Source organism: Rissa tridactyla, chromosome 4 (genome assembly GCF_028500815.1).
Source record: "Rissa tridactyla isolate bRisTri1 chromosome 4, bRisTri1.patW.cur.20221130, whole genome shotgun sequence".
In the NCBI taxonomy this organism is placed as follows: Eukaryota; Metazoa; Chordata; class Aves; order Charadriiformes; family Laridae; genus Rissa; species Rissa tridactyla.
In genome coordinates, this window is record NC_071469.1 from 31,156,512 (window position 1) to 31,176,848 (window position 20,337).

General features: G+C 39.1%; 1 protein-coding gene across 12 annotated transcripts; it reads left to right on the plus strand.

Moving 5' to 3' along the window:
- Positions 1–1,748: 1,748 nt before the first annotated feature.
- MBIP (MAP3K12 binding inhibitory protein 1) lies at positions 1,749–18,076 on the plus strand. Of its 12 annotated transcripts, XR_008466102.1 has the most exons (10): positions 1,750–1,916; positions 6,275–6,394; positions 8,088–8,309; positions 8,427–8,523; positions 10,002–10,067; positions 11,778–11,930; positions 14,254–14,351; positions 14,976–15,043; positions 15,888–15,926; positions 17,115–17,182. XR_008466102.1 is itself a non-coding variant. In XM_054199634.1 (9 exons), the coding sequence occupies exons 1-9, from the start codon at positions 1,785–1,787 to the stop codon at positions 17,223–17,225; spliced, it is 1,038 nt and encodes a 345-aa protein (XP_054055609.1). In that variant the 5' UTR covers positions 1,750–1,784; the 3' UTR covers positions 17,226–18,076. The 12 variants fall into 12 exon arrangements, 9 of the variants coding, with proteins under 9 accessions (XP_054055616.1, XP_054055614.1, XP_054055618.1 ...); XR_008466104.1 differs by lacking the exon at positions 14,976–15,043 and having other exon boundaries at positions 15,826–15,926; positions 17,118–17,222; XR_008466103.1 differs by lacking the exon at positions 14,976–15,043 and having other exon boundaries at positions 15,826–15,926; positions 17,115–17,215.
- The last annotated feature ends 2,261 nt before the right edge of the window (positions 18,077–20,337 follow it).

Consider the following 20,337-nt stretch of genomic DNA (forward strand, 5'->3'; position numbering starts at 1 on the left):
AATGAGGGGATTACATTTTGCAGAGTTGCTTCAGCTGCCTGCCCAGAGATAGAGCTGCAAGAGACATGGCAGGCTGAAGCAGGGAAACCTTGACAATGAGCTGGAATTAGCATTGTTGAACAGAACTGCAAAATAAAATTTCACAGTCTTTCTTAACTGACTACCATGTTCTGTATATGTGTTCAAGATATTGTCATTTGACAAAAAACAGTATCCTGGCAGGAATTAAGTAAAATTTCTCTACGTTTCAGAGCTTCCAAATCAAGAACACATTCTGCAGTTAGCATTTCTGAATCCAAAGACCAGTTCTCGTCACCTGAATCCAGCCAAATGCCATCTAGCTCACCCTAGATAAGGTATTCTTGCAAAACACAGCTCTCCATGAAATATGCTTGTAATCATTAGCACTGAAGTCTTCTTTGGAACTAATTTTCCTCTGGAACAGAGTAGGACTTTTTCTACTTGAGTCTTCTCAAATATTTAAGTTGGTTGCTGAATGGAGACACAGAATTCTATGTCTTCAGTTTAGTGGGATTTATTTTCACTAAATTAAGGTTTTATCTCGATACTTTAGAGAGGAATGCCTTTAAAATACCCCCCAAAATATCAGTGAAACAAATTAATCTGCCATTTGAACACTTTTATGTAAGAATGCTTTAACATTTGCATATACAACAGCACTCACCATTTCCCAATGGAATAAAAAATATTGGGGGGGAACAGGAAGGTTAAAGATAAGGGTATCAAAGGAAACATCAGGTAGAAAACCTTTGTCAGCATTCATTCTATCCTAGGAAAGAAGTCAAGCAGACTGTCTTAGAGGGAATACAGTCTTGCAAGCCCCATAACTAGAGTACTCTGACAAATAAGCTTGCTGTAACCAGAAGAGTTAAGGCTCTGAAGAGAAGCACATACGGATGTAAAAAAGTGAAGGTATAACCACATAAGCACAGCTGAAACAAGTGCAGTAACCTGATATACTTAAATAAACACATTGTCCTTCCCTCCGTGAATAAGTGCTCAGTGGAAGCACTCCTATAAGCGTGCCTGCCACAGGCCTATGCTGACAGCTCTGTGGAGGCTGCTGAAGGGCTGGAAGGAGCCAGGAGGCAAAGAAAAGGGTGAGGGAGTAAGGTGAGCTCGCAGGGAGAGGATGTCCCAAAGGAGTTCAAAGCCTGCTTGAACCAAAGTTGCCAAAGCAGCACACAGAGGTGGGCCTACACCCCTGGGCCAACACACCATGACTGTGACCACTGAGGTGGTCTTTTGCCTGATGGCTGCAATGGACCCGAGCTGAGAAGAGCTTCAGGGTCCCAGAGAGGCCAGAGTAAAAGAGCAAAAGTTGAGATGCTTCCTCAGGCTTGGAAAACGGGGCTGGAGAGACAGGTACTGCGGGAGAAGATCCCCCTCACACCACAGCACGGCAGCCCTGGGGGACAGAGGGGACCGGGCAGAGCCTATCCAGGACTGCCAGGCCTGAGGCTGCCTCACAAGACCGGGCCCTGCTGCCGCAGCCGAGAAGCTGCCCCGAGCCGCCCGCTCCTACGCGCTGGGGCAGAGCAGGCCTTACTCGAGCAAGGCAGACCAAGAAGAACCCCTCGACCCCGGGGCCAGCCGTTATCCCCCCGGCCCGGCCATGTTAGCCGGCCGCAGGGGCGCAGCCCCCAATTGGCTGCCGCGCCTGTCCATCATCCCCGGGGGCGGGGCCAGCGGGCACGGCCACCCGAGGGGTTCGTCATCGCGGCGCGACGGCGGGGACGCTGTTGGCGGCCGGGCCCGGTGTCATGGCGGCGGCAGCGGCGGCGGCGCCGAGCTCGCTCCAGCCCGGCGACCACGCTACGGAGATGGGCGCCGACCCCGCGGCCTCGGAGGTGGTGAGCAGCGCCCTGCGCTCCCTGGCCGGGCTGGCGGGGCAGGTGAGTGTGGGGCGGGCGGAGAGGGTGGCCTGGGGCAGGGCTGGCCCGGGCGCCGCGGGCCCCGCAGCGCGCCCGGCTCGCCCCGCCCGCCCCGCCTTGGGGGCCCGAGTAGGGCCTGTTTATGCCTCTCCCCGGCCTGCGGGGCCTTTGTGGGCCGCAAGGGTGAAGGACGGCGCCGGAGAGAAAAGAAGCCTGCCGCAAACGAGGGAGCGGCCTCGCTTCTTGGGGCTGTTTGACGCCTGCCTCCTATGAGGGCTGGGGGCCGACGGGGCCGGCTGCAGCCCTCCTGGCCTGGGCAGCCCCAGGGTGGGTGTCCTGCTGCTGCCTCTCACCGTCCTGGCCGTGCCTTCGCCTCTTGGGACGCCTCATGCCACCTTGTAGCGTGACGGATGATCTCTCCCATGAGAAACTGCAATCTGCCTAATTGCTGTATCTTAACAATTAATGATTCTGAATTGAAAAGCTACTAAAAGCTTACTGTGCATTAAATCAAAATAAATGATCAGGAGCTTGAAGTTAGCCTTGCCTTGGTAATAACGTACTATGAAACACACAGTGCATCTCAGTGGGTCAGAATTTTTAAAGCAGCTTTGCTCTGTGGTACTTAAGTTGAAACACCTACTTTAGGTTTAGTAATGGCTATGAATTATTTAACAGATGTTACGGTAGTGGTGGGAGGCCCTTATCAGGAGAAGGTTTTAGTAACAACTTAATTATTACCATAAATAATTTACAGATTAATTCCTTTTCCACTGTGGAAGTGTGTATGTGGTTCTGTGAAGGCAGTAGAAGCACAGTCTTGCTTCTGAAATTAGACAGCATTTTGAAGGTTGGGGGGTCAGATGATGAGTGAGATCTGCAGGAGATTATATAACTTAATATATGTTTACATTACAAAAATACTCAGAAATGGACTCGGATACAGAGGCAGTTTAGTAGTAGCTGCTGGCTGATCTGCAATTATTTTTTTAGAGCATTTCAGCTCTCATCTGAATAGAATTGTGTATTTCCTTCTCACCTCAAAGTCTGCTAGTAATTGTCTCTGTTTTCAAACAAAAGTCATCCAAAATTAAGTGCCTGAAAATTCCTCTCTCTAAAGTGATTAAAATCTACCCTAGCTTTTGAACAAGACTGCAGTGCTGAACAACTTGATGATCATACACTGCTGATCCGTAGGATTAGTGAAATGGGAAAACTATCTGTGTATTGAGGAAGAAATATCCCATAATTCTTCCTGGTGAAAATTCTAAGTGTAATCAATGAAGAACTAGTGACTGTCATTTTATCCAGATGCGAAACTGTCATTCATGCTATTGTTCTTACAGTGTTAACATGAGTGAAAAGCTGAACTCTTGTATTTATGAAAAACGCAAAGAAGAATAAAGAAAAAGTTTCCTAAGCTCTTAACTAGGGTACCCACCACAAGTTGAATGTAGTTTTGAAAACAATTAATTAAACACACTAGTTTCTCTCTCTTCTTCAGTGGCTTACTTGTTCTCCAAAGTTTGCTGTACGTCTAGCATGTCACTGGAGAGAGCTTAGTGGTTTTTAACAAGATATGGGTGTGCACAGACAATTGCAAGAGACTAGTTTAGAATTGCTGCATCCCCTCAGTGGAGTTACAGTAGTTGTGGCGCAGAGTAAAAGTGTCTTCATTGGCATTTGGAGTGTATTCTTTCCATGGAAACAAAGCCATTTTACTGTGCACTGCACTGAACTGTAAGTAGGGGTCTGGTTGCTCCCTTTTAGCTGAGAAGGCCCTTTTAATTGCAAAGTCATGATTGGTTCCAGTTGTTGAGTTACACTCTTGTCTGCCAAGACTTGAGTTCTGGTAGATTTAACTGTGATGTTTTACCAGCTTACTGACTCTAGCAATCCATCTGGCATTTTTGACTGAAACTATGGATTCCCATGTCCATTTTATAGAGATCAGTGAACACATGCCAGATTGTTAGCTGTCACAGTTTGTGATCCATCGTGGTAGTTTGAGTTGGATTTATGCTAGCAGATTGGACTGTAAACAGGAATATTTCTGGCACATGAATTTTTTTACTAGAGCTATCACTTGCAGCACAGTGACTAGGAGGACATCTGGGCATAACAGCTCTTAAAACCAATATGACTGATCGTGAAAAGTTCTTTAAACCCCAAGTGACAGTCAGTGTCTTTCATAAAACAGTTTCAAAGGGCTGAAATGACTTATGATCCTGTAAATTGCTACAGAATAGTCTGTGGACTTGTAAATATGCAAAGGCTTTGAAGTTACCAAATCACAGAATTTATAAACCTCTTGTCACAGTTCTTATGGGTAGAAGGATATGAAACACTGAGAAAACTAATTCTGTTGTACTAGAAACATGTTTGGATGAAGGCGGGGTTTATTCTTTGCTTATATTTAAAAATGCTGTCTATGAGTTTAAAATATCGCTGGTCTCTAAATTATTCTAAGAGAAAAGCTCTACTGGTTTCGCACATTGAACTCCCTGGACAGGAGTTACATGCTATGATATGAAGGCACACATCATCTGATTCTTTTTGAAAAAGGAGGCTTATTAGGAAATTGCAGCAGGACTCCTATTTTGTTGCATTACGATGTCTTACATCTACACCTTTTTTACCTTGTCAGTGGACTGTAATGCAGCATACAGCAGATGTTACTCTAGAAACTTTGGGAAGAAATACGTGCTTCAGATGACCATGTGTGCACAGTGGCTTAATTCTTAAAATAAAGTTCTATTCTTACTGAATTCTAAATACATTCTTGATTTTGCAAGGTGTTTAAAACTAGTATTTCCTAAAACAATTACGTTTCCTACCTCCTGTGTAGTTTAAGTACTAAACAGTAATAACCATTTGTATGAAAATTATCTAAAATACACTATATATTTAGTCAGACCATCTCCTTTGATATGTAATTTGGAATCTTAACATTGGATTTAACAAGGCTGTTCTTTGACTAAAGAAGGAAGGCTCAAGCTTATAGTTCCTTACATACAAAATTGTGGTAATGCTGGGGTTTAAAACTAGCGTAGAACAACTTAGTGTGCCCTGCTTTGCCTTCAGAGTGACGGGGGCATTCTTATGTTTAGTTCTCATTGTTTACTCATACACTGTGAGGTGGATTCAGGAAAGAAGTGCATATGCATCTGTGTTCTTGTCCATAATATTTGATGCTGTTAGAAGTTAGATATCTGTATACCATATGTTAAAGGTCACTTTTGTCTTCTGCCTGAGGTCTCTTTTTTAACTTTTTTTTTATTATTTAAAAGAAATAAAATAGAAGGAGTGATATGTAGATGTACAAATATGCATATGAGTTGGAATTCTGTGTCTCAGAGTACTTGTATGTCCTCTTGATTTTAAACAAGAGTTTTATCTGTATTTGGAATTTGGGGGATTGCTTATGGGTTGTTTGGTTGGAGAACAACCTGCTTGGCTTTGGGAAATAAAAGTGCTCATTAGTTCAAGATCTTGAGAAGACCTTTAGTGTAACAAAAATGGCAAAGATGGGTGTCAAAGTGTGTAGTTCATAAGTGATTTTTAACAATCAGCTTTGTATTAGAAAGTGAAAGTTTATTTTTAACTTATAGAAGATACATAGATCATTTAAATAAAATACCAGATTCACTGTGTGTATTTCTCTTTATTGCTTTGGGAGTTAAATATTGCAATTCCTTGCCAAAGAGAATAGACTATGGCAATTGTTATTTTGATCTGAATGCTTATAAAGGAGAATAGTGTGATTTGGAAATGGGTTTCATAGTGGTGCTGTGTAGTCTAGAGTTGGTTTACTCTTGAGATTTTTTTAAAGATTTTTTTTTTTAAATGCTTATTTTTACTATAAAGCCTCCTTTGGATTAGCAGCAAGTAAAAATTTCAAGAATGTGGCATGGTGCAGTATCAAGACCTTGGTCATAAAGGCTTAGATAGCCTTGCAAATCTCAGAATAAAATAGATGAATGTACAGGAGACTGCCATTCAGGGCGCGTTTCTTCCTACTTGTGGTTCTGTCACCTGCTAAAAGAAAAGATTTGAGCGATTAACATGAACAGCATGTTTTTGTATGATAGCTAATGAATTGAGAATTGACTAATGTTAAAGATCAAATTAATACAATGGAAGTGTGATGAGGCAGTAAGGAATTTTGAATTTTTCAATATACTGTACAAATAGTAGCTTACTTTGAAAATGACAGCTGCTTCAATTATAATTAATGTCAAACCTCTCCAATGTCCTCATATAAAAATGGGGGCTGTATGAGATTGAGCGTAATTGTTGTCCTGTAGAAGTCTTGTATACTTTTGTGATGTTAATAACAACGTAATTTTTTTTTTTGTGTTTCTTTTGCCCTCTTGAAGCTTAACCTTGGAGATGATATCGTGAAAGTTGTAATCGATTGGAGCAAGCTTCAAAGCACATCAGCACTTCAGCCAACATTGCTCTTTAGTGCACTTCAGCAGCATATTTCATGTTTGCAGGTAAATATTTCATTGGACACATTCGACTTGTCAAAAGTCATCAACAACTAAACTGTAAAATTTCAGTTGTTTTGATCTTATATTGCTATATCCAACAAAAAAGCATGTAAAAGTATTACACGTTTGGGATTCCACTGTGCTTCATAGGTACTCACACTTTCAGATTTTTCAGATTAGTGGTGGAAATAGCCACTGTAGTTGAGCAGGCTGAATAAATGCAGCCTCATTGATTTCTAGACTTGCATTGTAAATGTGATACATTTCCATCTATGGTGGGTTATAATTAAGCAATAAGACACGGCAGGTGTGTGTCATGCTATGATAATGATTCCATGCGTTGGGTGAGTTTTGAGGCTCATGGAGTGCTTTCAGTGGTTCAAGAAGTGGCATTATCCCAGCATGACACATCCTGGAGTGTCTTACTGCAATTAAATATATTTTCAGCGTAGGTTTTTTTTTTTTTAAAGAGTAATTTCTTTGACATTAATGTCTCATCTTGCCAAGTAGCCAGTCACCATTACTGTCATTTCTTTTTAACTATTTGAAACTTTCCAACCCTGCCAAAAGTACATGTAATTTAGTTGCATGGCTCAACAAAATGCATGAGCAGTTTGTCAGCTGGTTTTGACCTTGATAGTTCATCTGCAAAAGGTGGGGATTTGAATACCATTTTTTTGCTTGAGCTAGTCAATGAATTATTTCAGGTGTGTAGTACTGAGAGGGTGAAAAAGGAAGTTACTGTATTTGCTTGTCTGTAGGTAAAAGAAAGACCCTTTATGTTTTCCAGACATCCACCAAATCTTTGGTGGGATAAACAAAAAGAGAAAATATGCAAGATAAAAGCAAGTAAAAATTACATCCAACTGAAGAACACTGCAAATAGGAATTTGATTCCATTTCAGGAAATGTGACTGGTAAAAATCACGTAGTCTTTAAAAAAATAAAAATAATTTATAAAGGGAAAATAAGCAGTGAAATTCAGACTAGATGAAACTGGTAAAAATTAAAAAAGGTGTGACATATATATGTATTGAGGTTTTGTTACTACATCTTGTGTAGGAGTTACTGCAGTAGAATAATAAGCGTTTATTTTTGCTGCTACAAATGTCAGTGCATTCTCTCATTTAATTTCATGACCTAAGTAGATAATCAACCGTGTCAAGAAAAGCATGGGTTAAGGATAACACCTATATATTTCATGTCTGTGTTCTCTCATTCACTTGGGCAACTGCAGTTTCAAGTGGAGAATGTAGTGCTGTGGTGATAAAGTAAAGGCTTTACAGTGTGAAAGCACTGGCTTTCATGTTAAGGAGGAAAAATACTAAGCCTTACTGTTCTGAGTAGGCATTTGAATGACATGTTAATTAAGTGGCATTGGTGCCAGTGATTGAAGCTTTGATTTAGCTAGTAACAGATGAGTAGCAGGCAGATTTTTGCAGAAATTTGGGACTTTTCCTATACAAACCTCTAAAAGGCACAGGTCAAAAAGGTCAGAATTGTGGTGTGCACAATATTTGAAACTATAGCTTTTTTTTTTTTTCATTTTATTACTGTGTTCCGTCAGAGGCAGATGTTTTAATTCCTAAAATTATTTCCGTTGGTCTGTTTTAGAAATTGTAATAGTATTCGGCTCTTTGCTTTTGGGATTTTTTGGCTTTTTTTTGACACCTAACATACTGTTTTCTTTGTTCAGCCTCTTTTAGAAAAACTCCAGTCATTGATTAAAGAGGAAAATGTAGGCCGTGTTGAACTTGCAGGTAAAACAGAAGGCCAAACTTGTGAAACAAGTTTAGATGTTTATGATGGTAACTGTCAGACTGAAGAAAAGTATGCAAGTTATGACTTGGGAGATCTGAAGGATTCTCATATTAATTTTGATCCAGAGGTGGTCCAAATAAAAGCTGGAAAAGCAGAAGTAAGTGATTTACCTATATTTAAAAAAAAAAAAAAAAAAAAGAAAAGTAAAAGACCTTTGTACATTTTAAATTTAAAGAATGAAATAGATATATGCCATCATGTTTATTACCTGCAGATTGACAGGCGGATATCAGCCTTCATCGAGAGGAAACAAGCTGAGATCAATGAAAATAATGTCAGGGAATTTTGCAATGTTATTGATTGTAATCAAGGTAACTGGCTAGCCAGACTTTAATCTTCATAGCAATTTAAGTGTTTTTTTGTTTTCTGTTTTTTTTTTTTTTTTTTCCAAAAGCACTACTCTGTATTTAAAACAGAACTTTATTTTAAGAGTAACTTTGTTTTAGAGTTAAGAACTTGCATGTGAACTGCAGATGTTGTCAGATAAAAAAAGAAAGTAGTCACTGGATGACAATGTTTAATGCATCCCATACAGAAAGATTATAGCTATTGCTGCCTTCATTTTAAGAACTGCTATCTTAAATCAGGTGACTTCATAGCTATTGTTCCCAACGTTTTAACTAGATGTTCCTTACAAAATCAACAGAATTGCAATTCAGAGACGCCTTGTGAATTGCATATTCAAATTGAAGTTACTTTAATGCTAGTTAAATTACAAAGAAGTATTTTTTGCAATCAATTTGAATTACTAACTACTTAGAATAACTTTTTACTTTCAACATTACTCACACTACTGGTGTTTTTTAATGCAGCAACTGGCACAAAGTAACCAAACAATCTTACATCCATCTGCTAGGCTGGATCCCATTAGCACGATCAGTAACTGTGTAACCGAATGCGTCTTAAAAGTGAAGACACTTTTATATACATAAGTAGTACGGAGACATTTTCTAAGTACCCGTGAACCCAGATGTGCATTGTCTCTGTGATGTACTTATGCTTTTAGAGATCAAAGCTTATTGTTCTGTAAGCTTTATAGGAAGAGAATTTAACTCCTTGAATATTAGTTGGAATGAAAATGACATCTGAAGTCTAGTAGAATATGCTAGATAGTAAAATACTGATTCCTAAGATTGTTAATTACATACAGAAGAAATGATGATAAGACCCTCCTTTGTATGTTCAGGCATAACAAAATATATGTAAAGCTTTGGTGTAATGAACAGAGATTAAAATATAAACATAAGAATAAAGTTAGATGGTCTGTACTGTAGGTTTTTATGGTTAAACAAATGAAAGATGTCACAGGCATCAGAATAAATGCAGGAAGGTGAGAAAAGAATGCTCATGAGTAAACCAGAGCAGTCTAAAAATAGGAGAACAGTTTCAAAAAAGGACATAAAAACCAGAGTAACAGTGGTAAGCAGGGAAAAGACTTCTATCCAGGAAGAAAGAAATAAGTTAAAGAGAAACGCAGTGAAAAGTAAAAACCAAATAAAATGTAAATTTGAATAAACTTGGTCCTGATCCAATAAACTTTTATATACACATGTGCATACATTTATATAAGTGACTTACCCAATTAAAACCAGTAGGTCCATGCAAGTGTGTGAAATTATTAGTGAGCAAGTGTTTGTAGAATGAATGAAATAGTTCTTATGCTTTTATTGTATGAAAAATTTTAATTAGACTTGTTAAAAGCCTCAAAGCTGATGATGGTTAGAATATTTTAAATTATAAATACCTAATTAGGACCTCACTTTTTATATTATTATTATTATTTGTTTAGAAAATAGCTGTGCCAGAACAGATGCAATTTTCACACCCTATCCTGGATTTAAAAGCCATATAAAGGGTAAGCAACTATTTTAATACCCATTTATTAAAAGTGTCCAGATAGAACAGCACTGATGAATTTTTGATTTAAAAACTTCTTATAAAATGCTCAAGAAATGCAAACGTACTGATTTTTTTACTCTAGTGAGTAGTTTTACATCTTCACTTACTTCTCCAAGTTTTTCAATCCTGTAACTGTTTCGTTAAGCTGATGGTTGTGCACTAAAGATCAAAAAAAAAAAAAAGTGGCCTATTTTCATTGTCTGAAAGGAAAGATGCAAAACATAAAGCAGGACAGAGAAGCTGAACTATTCTTGGCTTTTCTTCTAAGGTGAAACCAGCATCCAGTTAAAGAATTGAGATTAAATAAAATTGTCTTCTATTTTTGTGTTAGTTAGTGTAAGTATATTGAATTAGAAAATAGTTTTGGGACACAGTGGAAGTTGCGAGATAGGTTTATGGGAAGCGACATGCTGGGGAACAAGCTTACCACTGCACTACCTTTTTGGAAAGGAGTAAATAGTGTAGAAATGATTGTCCAGCAGAAGTTATGTATCAAAGATTGCTTGGCCATCTACTACTCTTTAGGTGTATGCAAGTTGCTCTGTGTTTAAAAACAAGCAAGTAAAATCTGCAAAGTGAGAATGAAAGTAACCCTCTTCCATTTTTGAGAGTGGTAGTATTCAGTTATCCACTTGATATTGGTTCTAGAAACTAATTCATTATACTGAATTCTAAAATTCAGAATAATACTGTGAAGCACAATGATAGGTATAAGCATTAAAAGGTCTGATGAGCTAAGAGGGAGGTGGGGAAGTGAGTTTGAGTTTAGAAACTTTCACTAAGAACTCCTTTCAGTGGTCACTTTTTTAAGCTGAGTGCTAGTTTGTAACTTGGATGGTAGTGTATTATAGGAAAAAAGAAAAGTTTGCGCTTCAAGTAACTAAAACCTGAACAGTTCATAACTGAAACATGAATAACACTTAGAAAGGAATTGGAAATAAAACCAGCATAAACTGAAGCAAAAATGTAACATGGGGCCTTCATGAAGTACTGAATAAGGAAGTGTGTGCTTCAGTGTCTGGAGTTGACAGCACAGTCTTTAAGTCTGCAGTACACTGCAGAAGTCCTATCAGGAAGGACATGAGAAATGACTGTGATTTAAAGAGAAGTGACCAAAATCTTCTGATGAAGGCATGGTTCAGAGGGGGAGAAGATAGACCCAGAAGCAGCTGAACCAGTCATTAAAGCTGTTCCCTGAATAACAAAAATAAGAAGAGAACTTTTCTTGCTGAGATTCGGAGCGGTTCTTCTAGTTGTATACCTCCCCTCATCTTCATGTATTTATGATGCTTCCTGTAGTATTAGGTCTGGCCTCTTCTTTGCATTCATAACAGCTCACATGTGCAACTGCTGACATAGATATCGGGTTTTCTGCTATTTATCAGCAGCTGATGACAAATTCTTGATACTGCCATTCTACATGAATGTATGAGTAATTCTTTTACTTTGCATATGTAAGGTCCTAGGTTTTTGTTTAGTTTAGTTATTCATGCAAAAATAAGAAAATACTTGAACCTTTGATCTTAATGTGTGTGGACCCTTCACGTGAGAGACTGGTGTGAAAATGATTTAACACAGGTTTTCATATTTTAATATTGATTGTTTTAGTTAGATGTACTTTGTCTTTCATCTGCATATATGTTAAATTTGTGTTCTCTTTACCTAGTTTCTAGGGTAGTAAATACATACGGACCTCAGACTAGATCTGAAGGAGCACATGGGTCCAGTCACAAAGCCACTGTACCCATTCATGATTGTGGAAACCAAGCTGTTGAGGAGAGATTGCAAAACATTGAAGCACACTTACGGTTACAAACAGGTTTGTATCATGTTTTAATTGCGACGTCAGCATGCCAGTTTGTACCGCAGTTATCATTACTGTAGTAAAACTGGGCAAGTCTATGAAAACTGTGACTTTAAAAACAGTGGATAGATCCACTGAAGGTTTTAGTAACCCTAAGTACTACAGTCTAATGTTTAGGTTCTTATACCCAAAATGGAACCCATATGTATGCGCAAATTAGGATGCAGAGTTAGTAAATCTACACTTGTGGTAGTGGCAAACGAGAGGCACTTCAGAACAGGATTTAAAACAATCTGGAATATTTGGAGGTAGGGCTTCTCCACAGCCAGTGGAGTCTTTCTGCCTTGACCCACCAAACAGGAAAAGCTGAGGTTAGGACTCAGTCCTGCTTCATGGACATCTTGTGGGCTGGGAAAGGGATGAACCCAAAAGACAACCTGAAACCTTTTCCTAAAGGTGGATGATTCTTGAAATACAGTTAGGTGAGAAGCTTATTTCCCAGAATGTGGGAAGCTTGTTGTCAATACTTCCCTTTAGCCATGCAAACATGAGTCCACACCTTTCACTAAAGTAAAAGCTGTAGCCACCAGGCTAATGACTTGTTTTAAGTAGTTGCTTTCCTCACTCCAGCTTTCTAGAATATAAATCAATGAGGCACTTATGAAGGAGGAATCTGTATTTTTCCTGAAAAATGTTTTCAAAACAGAACAGAAGTCCAGATCTTCACCTAATAAAGTGAACGTTCTAAGCATTGTGCTGCAGACGCACTGACTTTTTTTCTCTTCTGAATACTGAATAGATGCCAGTCCATTCTCTAAGAATATGGTGAACATTGACTAGATTACTAGACTCCTGTGAATGCATACCGGATCAAAGTCCTCTGGCAGCAAGTAGAGTAAGCTACTCATAAATACTGTTGAGGCAGCAGTCAGAACTTGACTCTCAGCTGTAGAGCTATCTCAAAAATAAGGTGGTTTTTGTGCATGGAAATAGAATTTGCAAGTAGATGGCCAGCATTAAGGTAACAATGTGTATTATGCATATCAGGGATAATGATTGGGGGTAGCTAAGGAGGGGCCCTTGCTTCCAAGTTGTGCCTATAATTTTGTTTGAAAGAACAGGTCAGCTAAACTACAGTATAGGGGAAGAGCATGAAAGTGTGCAATTCCAGCTCAACTCCTGTCCAAATCAGCATTCCTGGGGAAGGTCTCAAGGTCATTTGTTACTTACCTCAGTAGCTGTGCAAAAAGTATTCATCTGAACTGGTGACCTGCCTTAGCTACCTGCTGGCCAGTTTTTGTTTCTGATGGCTGAAAGAGTTGTTCTTGACTCACCTGCTGTTTTTCAGAATGGCTTCTTCTAGTGCTAGTACTGCTCTTTTCCCTTTACATTAAGAGACAGCAATATTCAGAAGAGTGAGAGGTTAGCCGATTTAATTAGTAGCTGCTGAGTGATGAGTAGAGAGCAGAACTGAAGGAGGGAAGCTACCCGCAAAATTGCCTGTCTGAAGTGAGGAAATAGATGAATGGTAAAAAAAACCCATTAGTGCTTATTTCAGTAGTTTGTGGAATAGAATTGTCTTACCTAACAGACCTAGAAAATAAATGGAAATGTCTGGCGTGTCTTTTGATCAGTTCTGTTCTTACATGGGGAAATAAGCCCAAGCTGCTGTAGTATAGCTGCAAACAGCAAATGGGTTGAGGTGGGTTTTTTTGTTGCAGTTGTTTTTTTGTGGTGTTTGAGGGTTTTGTTGGGTTTTTTTGTTGTTGTTTGGATTTGGTTTTTTGTTTGTTTGTTTTTGCCAAAGCTCTGGTATTCCATTCCACACACACATTCCCCACCCCTGCTTCTCTCATCTGTCGCCAGGTAAGCACTGTTCTGTGTCAAGCACAACTCATACCTGTCCTCTAACTTCTGATGCTCAGAGGAGATAAGTTTCCTTCAGAACAATCTTAGATATCAATGCTGAATTAATGTGTGGTCTGCCATCCCATTTGCTTCCTCCTGGTGCTGCTGTCAGTTTTGAAGTGGTAACATTTGGTGTGTGATCAATGTATTGTAACAGTGATCATAAGTTGTTCCAGGGACCTTGTCAGACATATTTCAGTCACTTCCATAAAGTTGTCTGTTGGCTTCACTGACTGCACTGGCTTATCAATCAGGTTTTACCCTGAATCATTTTAATTACCCTTCCTTTTTATTCCATCCGCTCATTCTGTTTCAGCTACTGCTTGATAGCTGGACTCGAAGAATTCACCTGCAAAACTTGCAATCTTTAGTTTAAAAAGTTATTCAAGTGCTTTTCCTGATTTCTTTGTGTTTGTACTGGTGTGTTTAGGTGGTCCTGTGCCAAGAGACATTTATCAGAGAATTAAGAAGCTTGAAGATAAAATCCTTGAGCTGGAAGGACTGTCTCCTGAATATTTTCAATCTGTAGTAAGAAATTCTCTCAACTTCTTTTAGCATAGCTAAATGCATTTGGGACTTTTGTGCTTAAATCTTTGGTGTATGGACAAAAACCTAAGGAGTCAGAGAGCAGATACTTTTGGTAGACAACTCTGGCTTGGTGTAACGGTTATATTTCATGTGGACCATCTATGTAAGTTCATATTTCTCTGCCTAATTTCTCATTTGAAAGAAAATAGTATTTGTGGGGGGAGGGGGGACGAATTGCAGCCACCCAAGCTTAACTAATGTGTAAGAAATCATAGAATGTTTTAGGTTGGACGGGACCTTAAAGATCATCCAGTTCCACTCCCCCTGCCATGGGCAGGGATACCTCCCACTAGACCAGGTTCCTCAAAGCCCCATCCAGCCTGGCCTTGAACACTTCCAGAGTTATAGAATCATAGAATGGTTTAGGTTGGAAGGGACCTTAAAGATCATCTAGTTCCAGCCGCCTGCCATGTATTGTATGAAATGTATCATACAGGTTGTATTTGTATGTCATGTCCCCCCCTGCCTTTTGTTTCTTATGACAAGAAAATTGACTAAACTTTTGATCTCAGTGCAAATCGTTAATGGCTTAAATCAGCTGAAATCCTTTGGGCTCCTGTACAGGATTTGATTACTAAAGATCAGCTATGTGAAATAACTTCCAATAGGATGAGAGAGTAAACCTTTAAAAGGTTAGTTTGTGTGATTTTATGACTCTTGGTTTCTTTGTTGCTAGTCTTCGGGCAGAGTCTTTGGGCAGCCTGAACAGTAAACCTTATTCTTCACTCACCAAAGATGATTAGGGCAAAGAGAACTTTGGTCGTTACTAAATCAGGGTCTGCTTGGCTGTAGAAATTTCTTGTCTGTTATCTTGCTCTTCTTTCCCCACATAACAGTAAGAATGCCTCTTTTAGTGTTGATCATATTTTAATTTATATCTTCTCCCTTGAGACCAGCCAAAGAAGAGTGAACAATTAAAAATCAATAACAATATTGATCAATTTTTGTTTCGTTTTTTTTGTTTGTGTTGGAGACCAATGAAGTCCTGTATTTGTGAGGCTATTCCTTCAAGTTGTTGGAAACCAGAAGTTAAAACATATACTTTTATAGGCTGAAATTTCCGCAGAAAGTGCTTTAGGATCTTCTGTAGAATGGGGATCTGGGAAAAATTTGTGATGGTGGCAGTAGTAGTGTTGCATACATATTGGTGTGGATACAGGAAAATTTTAGGGAGAAAAATACTGACAGTTTCAAAAGCTGGGTATTGATCTTGGTTTTGTCTGAAGGAAGCTTCAGTTAAGTTGTTATTTGTTGGCTGCCAAGCACAGAGAAGCTTCAACAGCTTCTGACTGCTCTCCAGTAGTATTTCTCGTGATCCAAAGTACACTTAATTATAAAAAAGATTTCTTTAATTCATGGAATGGCAGTCAGTGTTCTTTCTGTACTTTAAAGACTCTTGTCAACGTTGTTACAGAATTACTTGTGGTCCTCTGTCAGTGCAACATTAAGGCTGTTTTGATTATGTCTTTTCTTTAGAGCTGTTCTGGCAAGAGGAGAAAGATTCAACCTCCCCATGTAAGTGCTGTTAACTTTTGTTTACCTTAAGTTTAGGATGTTCTGAGTGAAAAGTAATCAAAAGTTGTACCAAGCAAGTATCTTAACTTCTCAGAAACAGCTGCATCAGTATTGGATAGGCCGCTGACAAAAAAAGAGAGGGAAGGAGAAAGAAAGTTAATGTGTGTCACAATGAAATGAGTCTTGTATGAGTCTGTACTAGGGTATGTTAGTTAGTGTTTTTACCAGTTAGAAGGATGATAGAACAAAATAAATCTGTAATTATGTTAATCAAGCTGGGGGTAAAAAGCAATATGTGAATTCTGATCAGACGCCTGGTAACATCTTCTGGTTTTGTTTTGTGGCTTGGTGTTTTTTGTTGATTTTTAATTTTTTTTTTTATTCACTTTATTAGTTTATGAAGAGACAATAAAAGTAGAAATGTCTGGCTCGGAAAAAGTGTTGCAGAGCTACCTGACATTATGGTAGATATTAACCTAAGTCAGTGAGACTTTCCATTTTCACACCACCATCAGGGGATGCGGGGAATGCATTAACCACATACTTCAGGCCACAAGAGAGAATTTCTTCTCAGTGCAAGTGAGACCGTAGCTGGAACACTGTCTGCTATTAGCCATCACACTTGGAGACGGATGGATGGGGGAAAGTGCTTAGAATGGGATGTGGGCCATCTGAGACCTGAGGAAGTAGGCTTGTTTACATGAGAAAAAAATCCTCCATATTTTGAAATATCCTGAAATATTTTTTATAAAAAGTATGATAACCAGTTCTTTGTATAAGAAGAGATCAAAAAAATTGTCAGGTTAATTGGGCACAGAGGAGATTGGTGTTGGGCAATAGGAAATAAATCCTTCATTTGTAAAGCTAGGTTCTACAAGATCTAGATAATCTTGTCCAGTGTTTTAACATCAAAGAATTTTGTGGTGTTTTTTTTTTATGAATGGGTTAAACAAGCATCTAATGGAAATAGCCTGGATATATTGATCCATGATTAGGACCGTCGGTTTCTTCTGAGTTTACATTCTTTTTCTTTCAAGTTTCAATAGCCATAGACTAGATTCAGACAATTCTGCAAAAGTATTTCTATCATTTAGTGCAATATGCAGTGACCTCAAGTATCAAGTGCTAGGCCACTTCCCTAGCAATTACAAGATGTAAATGATTGTGGGTTTTATTTTGTTCTTTTAGCAGAACTATTCCTTGGCTGAACTTGATGAAAAGATCAATGCTATAAAACAGGCATTACTGAGGAAAACAAAAGAAAGCAAGTCCAAGGAGGCTGAGCATCTGCTTCGATAAAAAAAAAGAAAAAAAGTCTTTTCAGAATCCTCATCACGCTTTACGCATACCTAAACCATAGACCTGAGTAGTGTTCATCGGGGATGACTTTAGCAATGAAAGCAAAGGATGCATATAAGCTTTTTTTGGATGATCTTGAAAGTTTCTTTCAGAAGAACTCATTTAAAAACAGTCTTATTAATGAAATAGTTACTTTAAAATGAAGAATGTTTTAGGAATAGCATTCTAATAATCCCTTCCCTTCTGTTATAAAGGAGGATCGCGTCATTGTTCATATGTGGAAAGTCTTAACCCACATACAAAAGCTACATTTCATGTGTAATTCTTGGTGATTGAGTATTCAAAAGGGCTATCCTTTGAATACTTTTCATGTAAGTAGTTTGCATAGACTTGTGAAATAAAATTAAATACTTCCTCATAAGTGAACTGTCTTAAGAAAAAAAATTACAAACCCACTTGCAGTATGCATGCTTAGCTGCATTTTTTTCTGTATTTGTCACTGTTTTCACAGCTGTTAGAAATGCAGCAAATTGCATTTCTGTTTGAAGGATGGTTATGGAAAACCTCTATGTGTAAATAGAGACACCTGTTCTTCGCTTCCTCAGTGTCCTGTAGGAATTAAAACTTCATACCCTGCTAATGAACTTAATATATCTAAAGACTGCTCCAGGGGAGGTTTTGAGAAGCATGACAGCTTCCCTTCCTTCCATATGCATGCTTACGTGACTTCTGAAGCATGGGTGCTGGGTACATAGTTTAAAGTCAGACCTTTGACCACACACTGTAGTGTGATTTTTGTTTGTTGTTGTGTTGTTTGTTTTTTTTAAATAAACCATTTTCTATTTATACCAGTTCTTTAGTTTATTTGCTGTCTCTGTCTTTATTCCAGTTGAGAAGAAAAGTATCAGTTATGGAGGGAGTCTTTTATGTTAAGGGCTCTGCTTACAGCAGTCATTCTATCGATGGCCCTCTATTGGTCTCTGTGATAGGCGTTACGAACAACACTGACTGGACACAGTCTTGCACTTTGAAGAATTGTAGGCATTTCCTGTGATTTCGTGTTCTTATCTAGACTAACATTTATTGTAGCAACTGCACCTTATGTTTCTCTGAATGTGAGCCAGCAGAGGTGGGAGAGGGCGCTGCTTGAGCTCTGGTCCTAGCTCCAGGAAAGAAGACAGCATGATAGTTGCCTGTTCAGATGCTTAGCGTCCACCCAGAAAGAGATTAACCCAAGCAGCCATGAGTGTCCCAAATACAACATTGGATACAAAGAGGTACTTTTGCAGTTGAAGACTGTGACCTGCCTATGTGTAGGACCATTACTCAGATTGTATGCTATATATCAGTACGGTATCCTGCAGAGACTTCTTTTGTTATGCAAAGTATTGCCGTTGTTGAAAATCCTGACAGCTCATGTTATTAGGGGTATTTTGGTGAAGCAGCACAGTGAGCTGCAACTTTTGCCTCTAGTAGGTGAACTTTACTTGCTGTCTACAGAACTTTTTTTTTTTTTTTTTTTTTTTGGTACTGTGTCCCGAGAGCCATAGCTCAAAAGAGTACAGTGTGGATATAATGTGCCCAGCACTGCAATGTTCACACAGGAGTGCTTGCAAGAGCGGTGGGAGGTGTCTGCTAGAACTGGGGACAGGAAGGATGACCAGAGGGGGTTTAGCTTTTGTAAAGCAGTAGCTTCTACTCATGTACATCATAATTCAACTACTGGTGGGACGTGCTGGCTAAGTCTACTGCATTTGCACTACGCAGTTTTCTCTGGAAAATTCTGGAGTGAAGCCCTGGAAGAGATTAACCTGTGGCAGATACCTAGGTCTGAAAGATATGTCTAATATTAAATTATGTGTTGTTAGTTTACATTAAAACAAGTGCATGTGTGTGTATACATATATATATATATATAAAAAAAAAATACTTCAGTCCTCATCTGAGGTCAGTTCTTGGAATAAATTGCAAACATGGCTGATTTGCTCAAGGGAGACTGGTACAAAAAGACTGCATTAGCAGTTTCAAAGTGGCTTTTTCTGTAGTGAATTGCCTGCTACTTGAAAGATCTTTGCCATAGGATTCTCCTTCTGCATCTTCTCAAGATGGCAGCAACGTAGCAGTTAAGGGTTGAAAGCATAATGAAGATGAATTGTAGCAAGACAATAGCTAAGGATACAACAGCAGAAGTACTCTGGATGATAATTTACTAGTCCTATATACTTTATCAAATAAATGCTACGGATACACTTGAAAAATGTCAGGGTATTCATCTGGCTTTGTTATTGGACCTTTGCCATTCTTCAGTTTCAAGTTGTTAATTTCTTGTATGCTTAACGCTAATGTGCACATCCTATAAAAATTTTTTGGAAAGATACTCTCTCTGCTACAAGTTGCACGTTAAAAGTAGTTGCAGATTTCAGAGGGCTGCCAAGCTGTTGGAAGTTTCCCTTCCTCCGCTGTGACTTTTATGCATAGAGGGATGGGGGAACAGGACATCATTCTTGTATTCAGCGCTGCTGTCTTACCAGTTTATCCTTGCTTGCCTTTTGTCTCTTTGGGCTTTAGCTTCTGCAACTAACTTCCACTGCACGAACTATTTCTGCAGCAAGAGATGCGTTACCTAATCCACCACACCCCCATAATAAAGGAGATGCAAGACAGACTTCTTACACTATCCATTTTCCAGAACTACCAATTATGCCATTTTTCCTCTGCCCCTGAAACACTACGGTGCTTGCTGACAGGTGGGGCTGCAATAGCTAAAGTCTGAAAGGTAACCACAAACGAAGCAGAAGCGGAGGAAGTGTTTACTGTCTTGGTGGTGTGTTTCAACACCTTGACCAAGACCTTTTTACTGATGGGCTGATCTGCACTCCCTTTCCTCTAAAGGGCCACACCAAGGTGTTCTTAAGAAGAGAACTTTATCTTTGTTAAACATCATCTTTTCCTCCTCCACTTCCAGCTAGAGGTAGCAGTATGATGTAATACTGAGGGTACCTTCCGGCACACAAGGTTTTCCTCGGGCTGCTCCTGGCATCCAGAAGCCTGTGTAGCGAGAAGCGCTGCTGTGCCTGCTGCCTACTACAAAACATTTCTCCTGTGGCAAAAG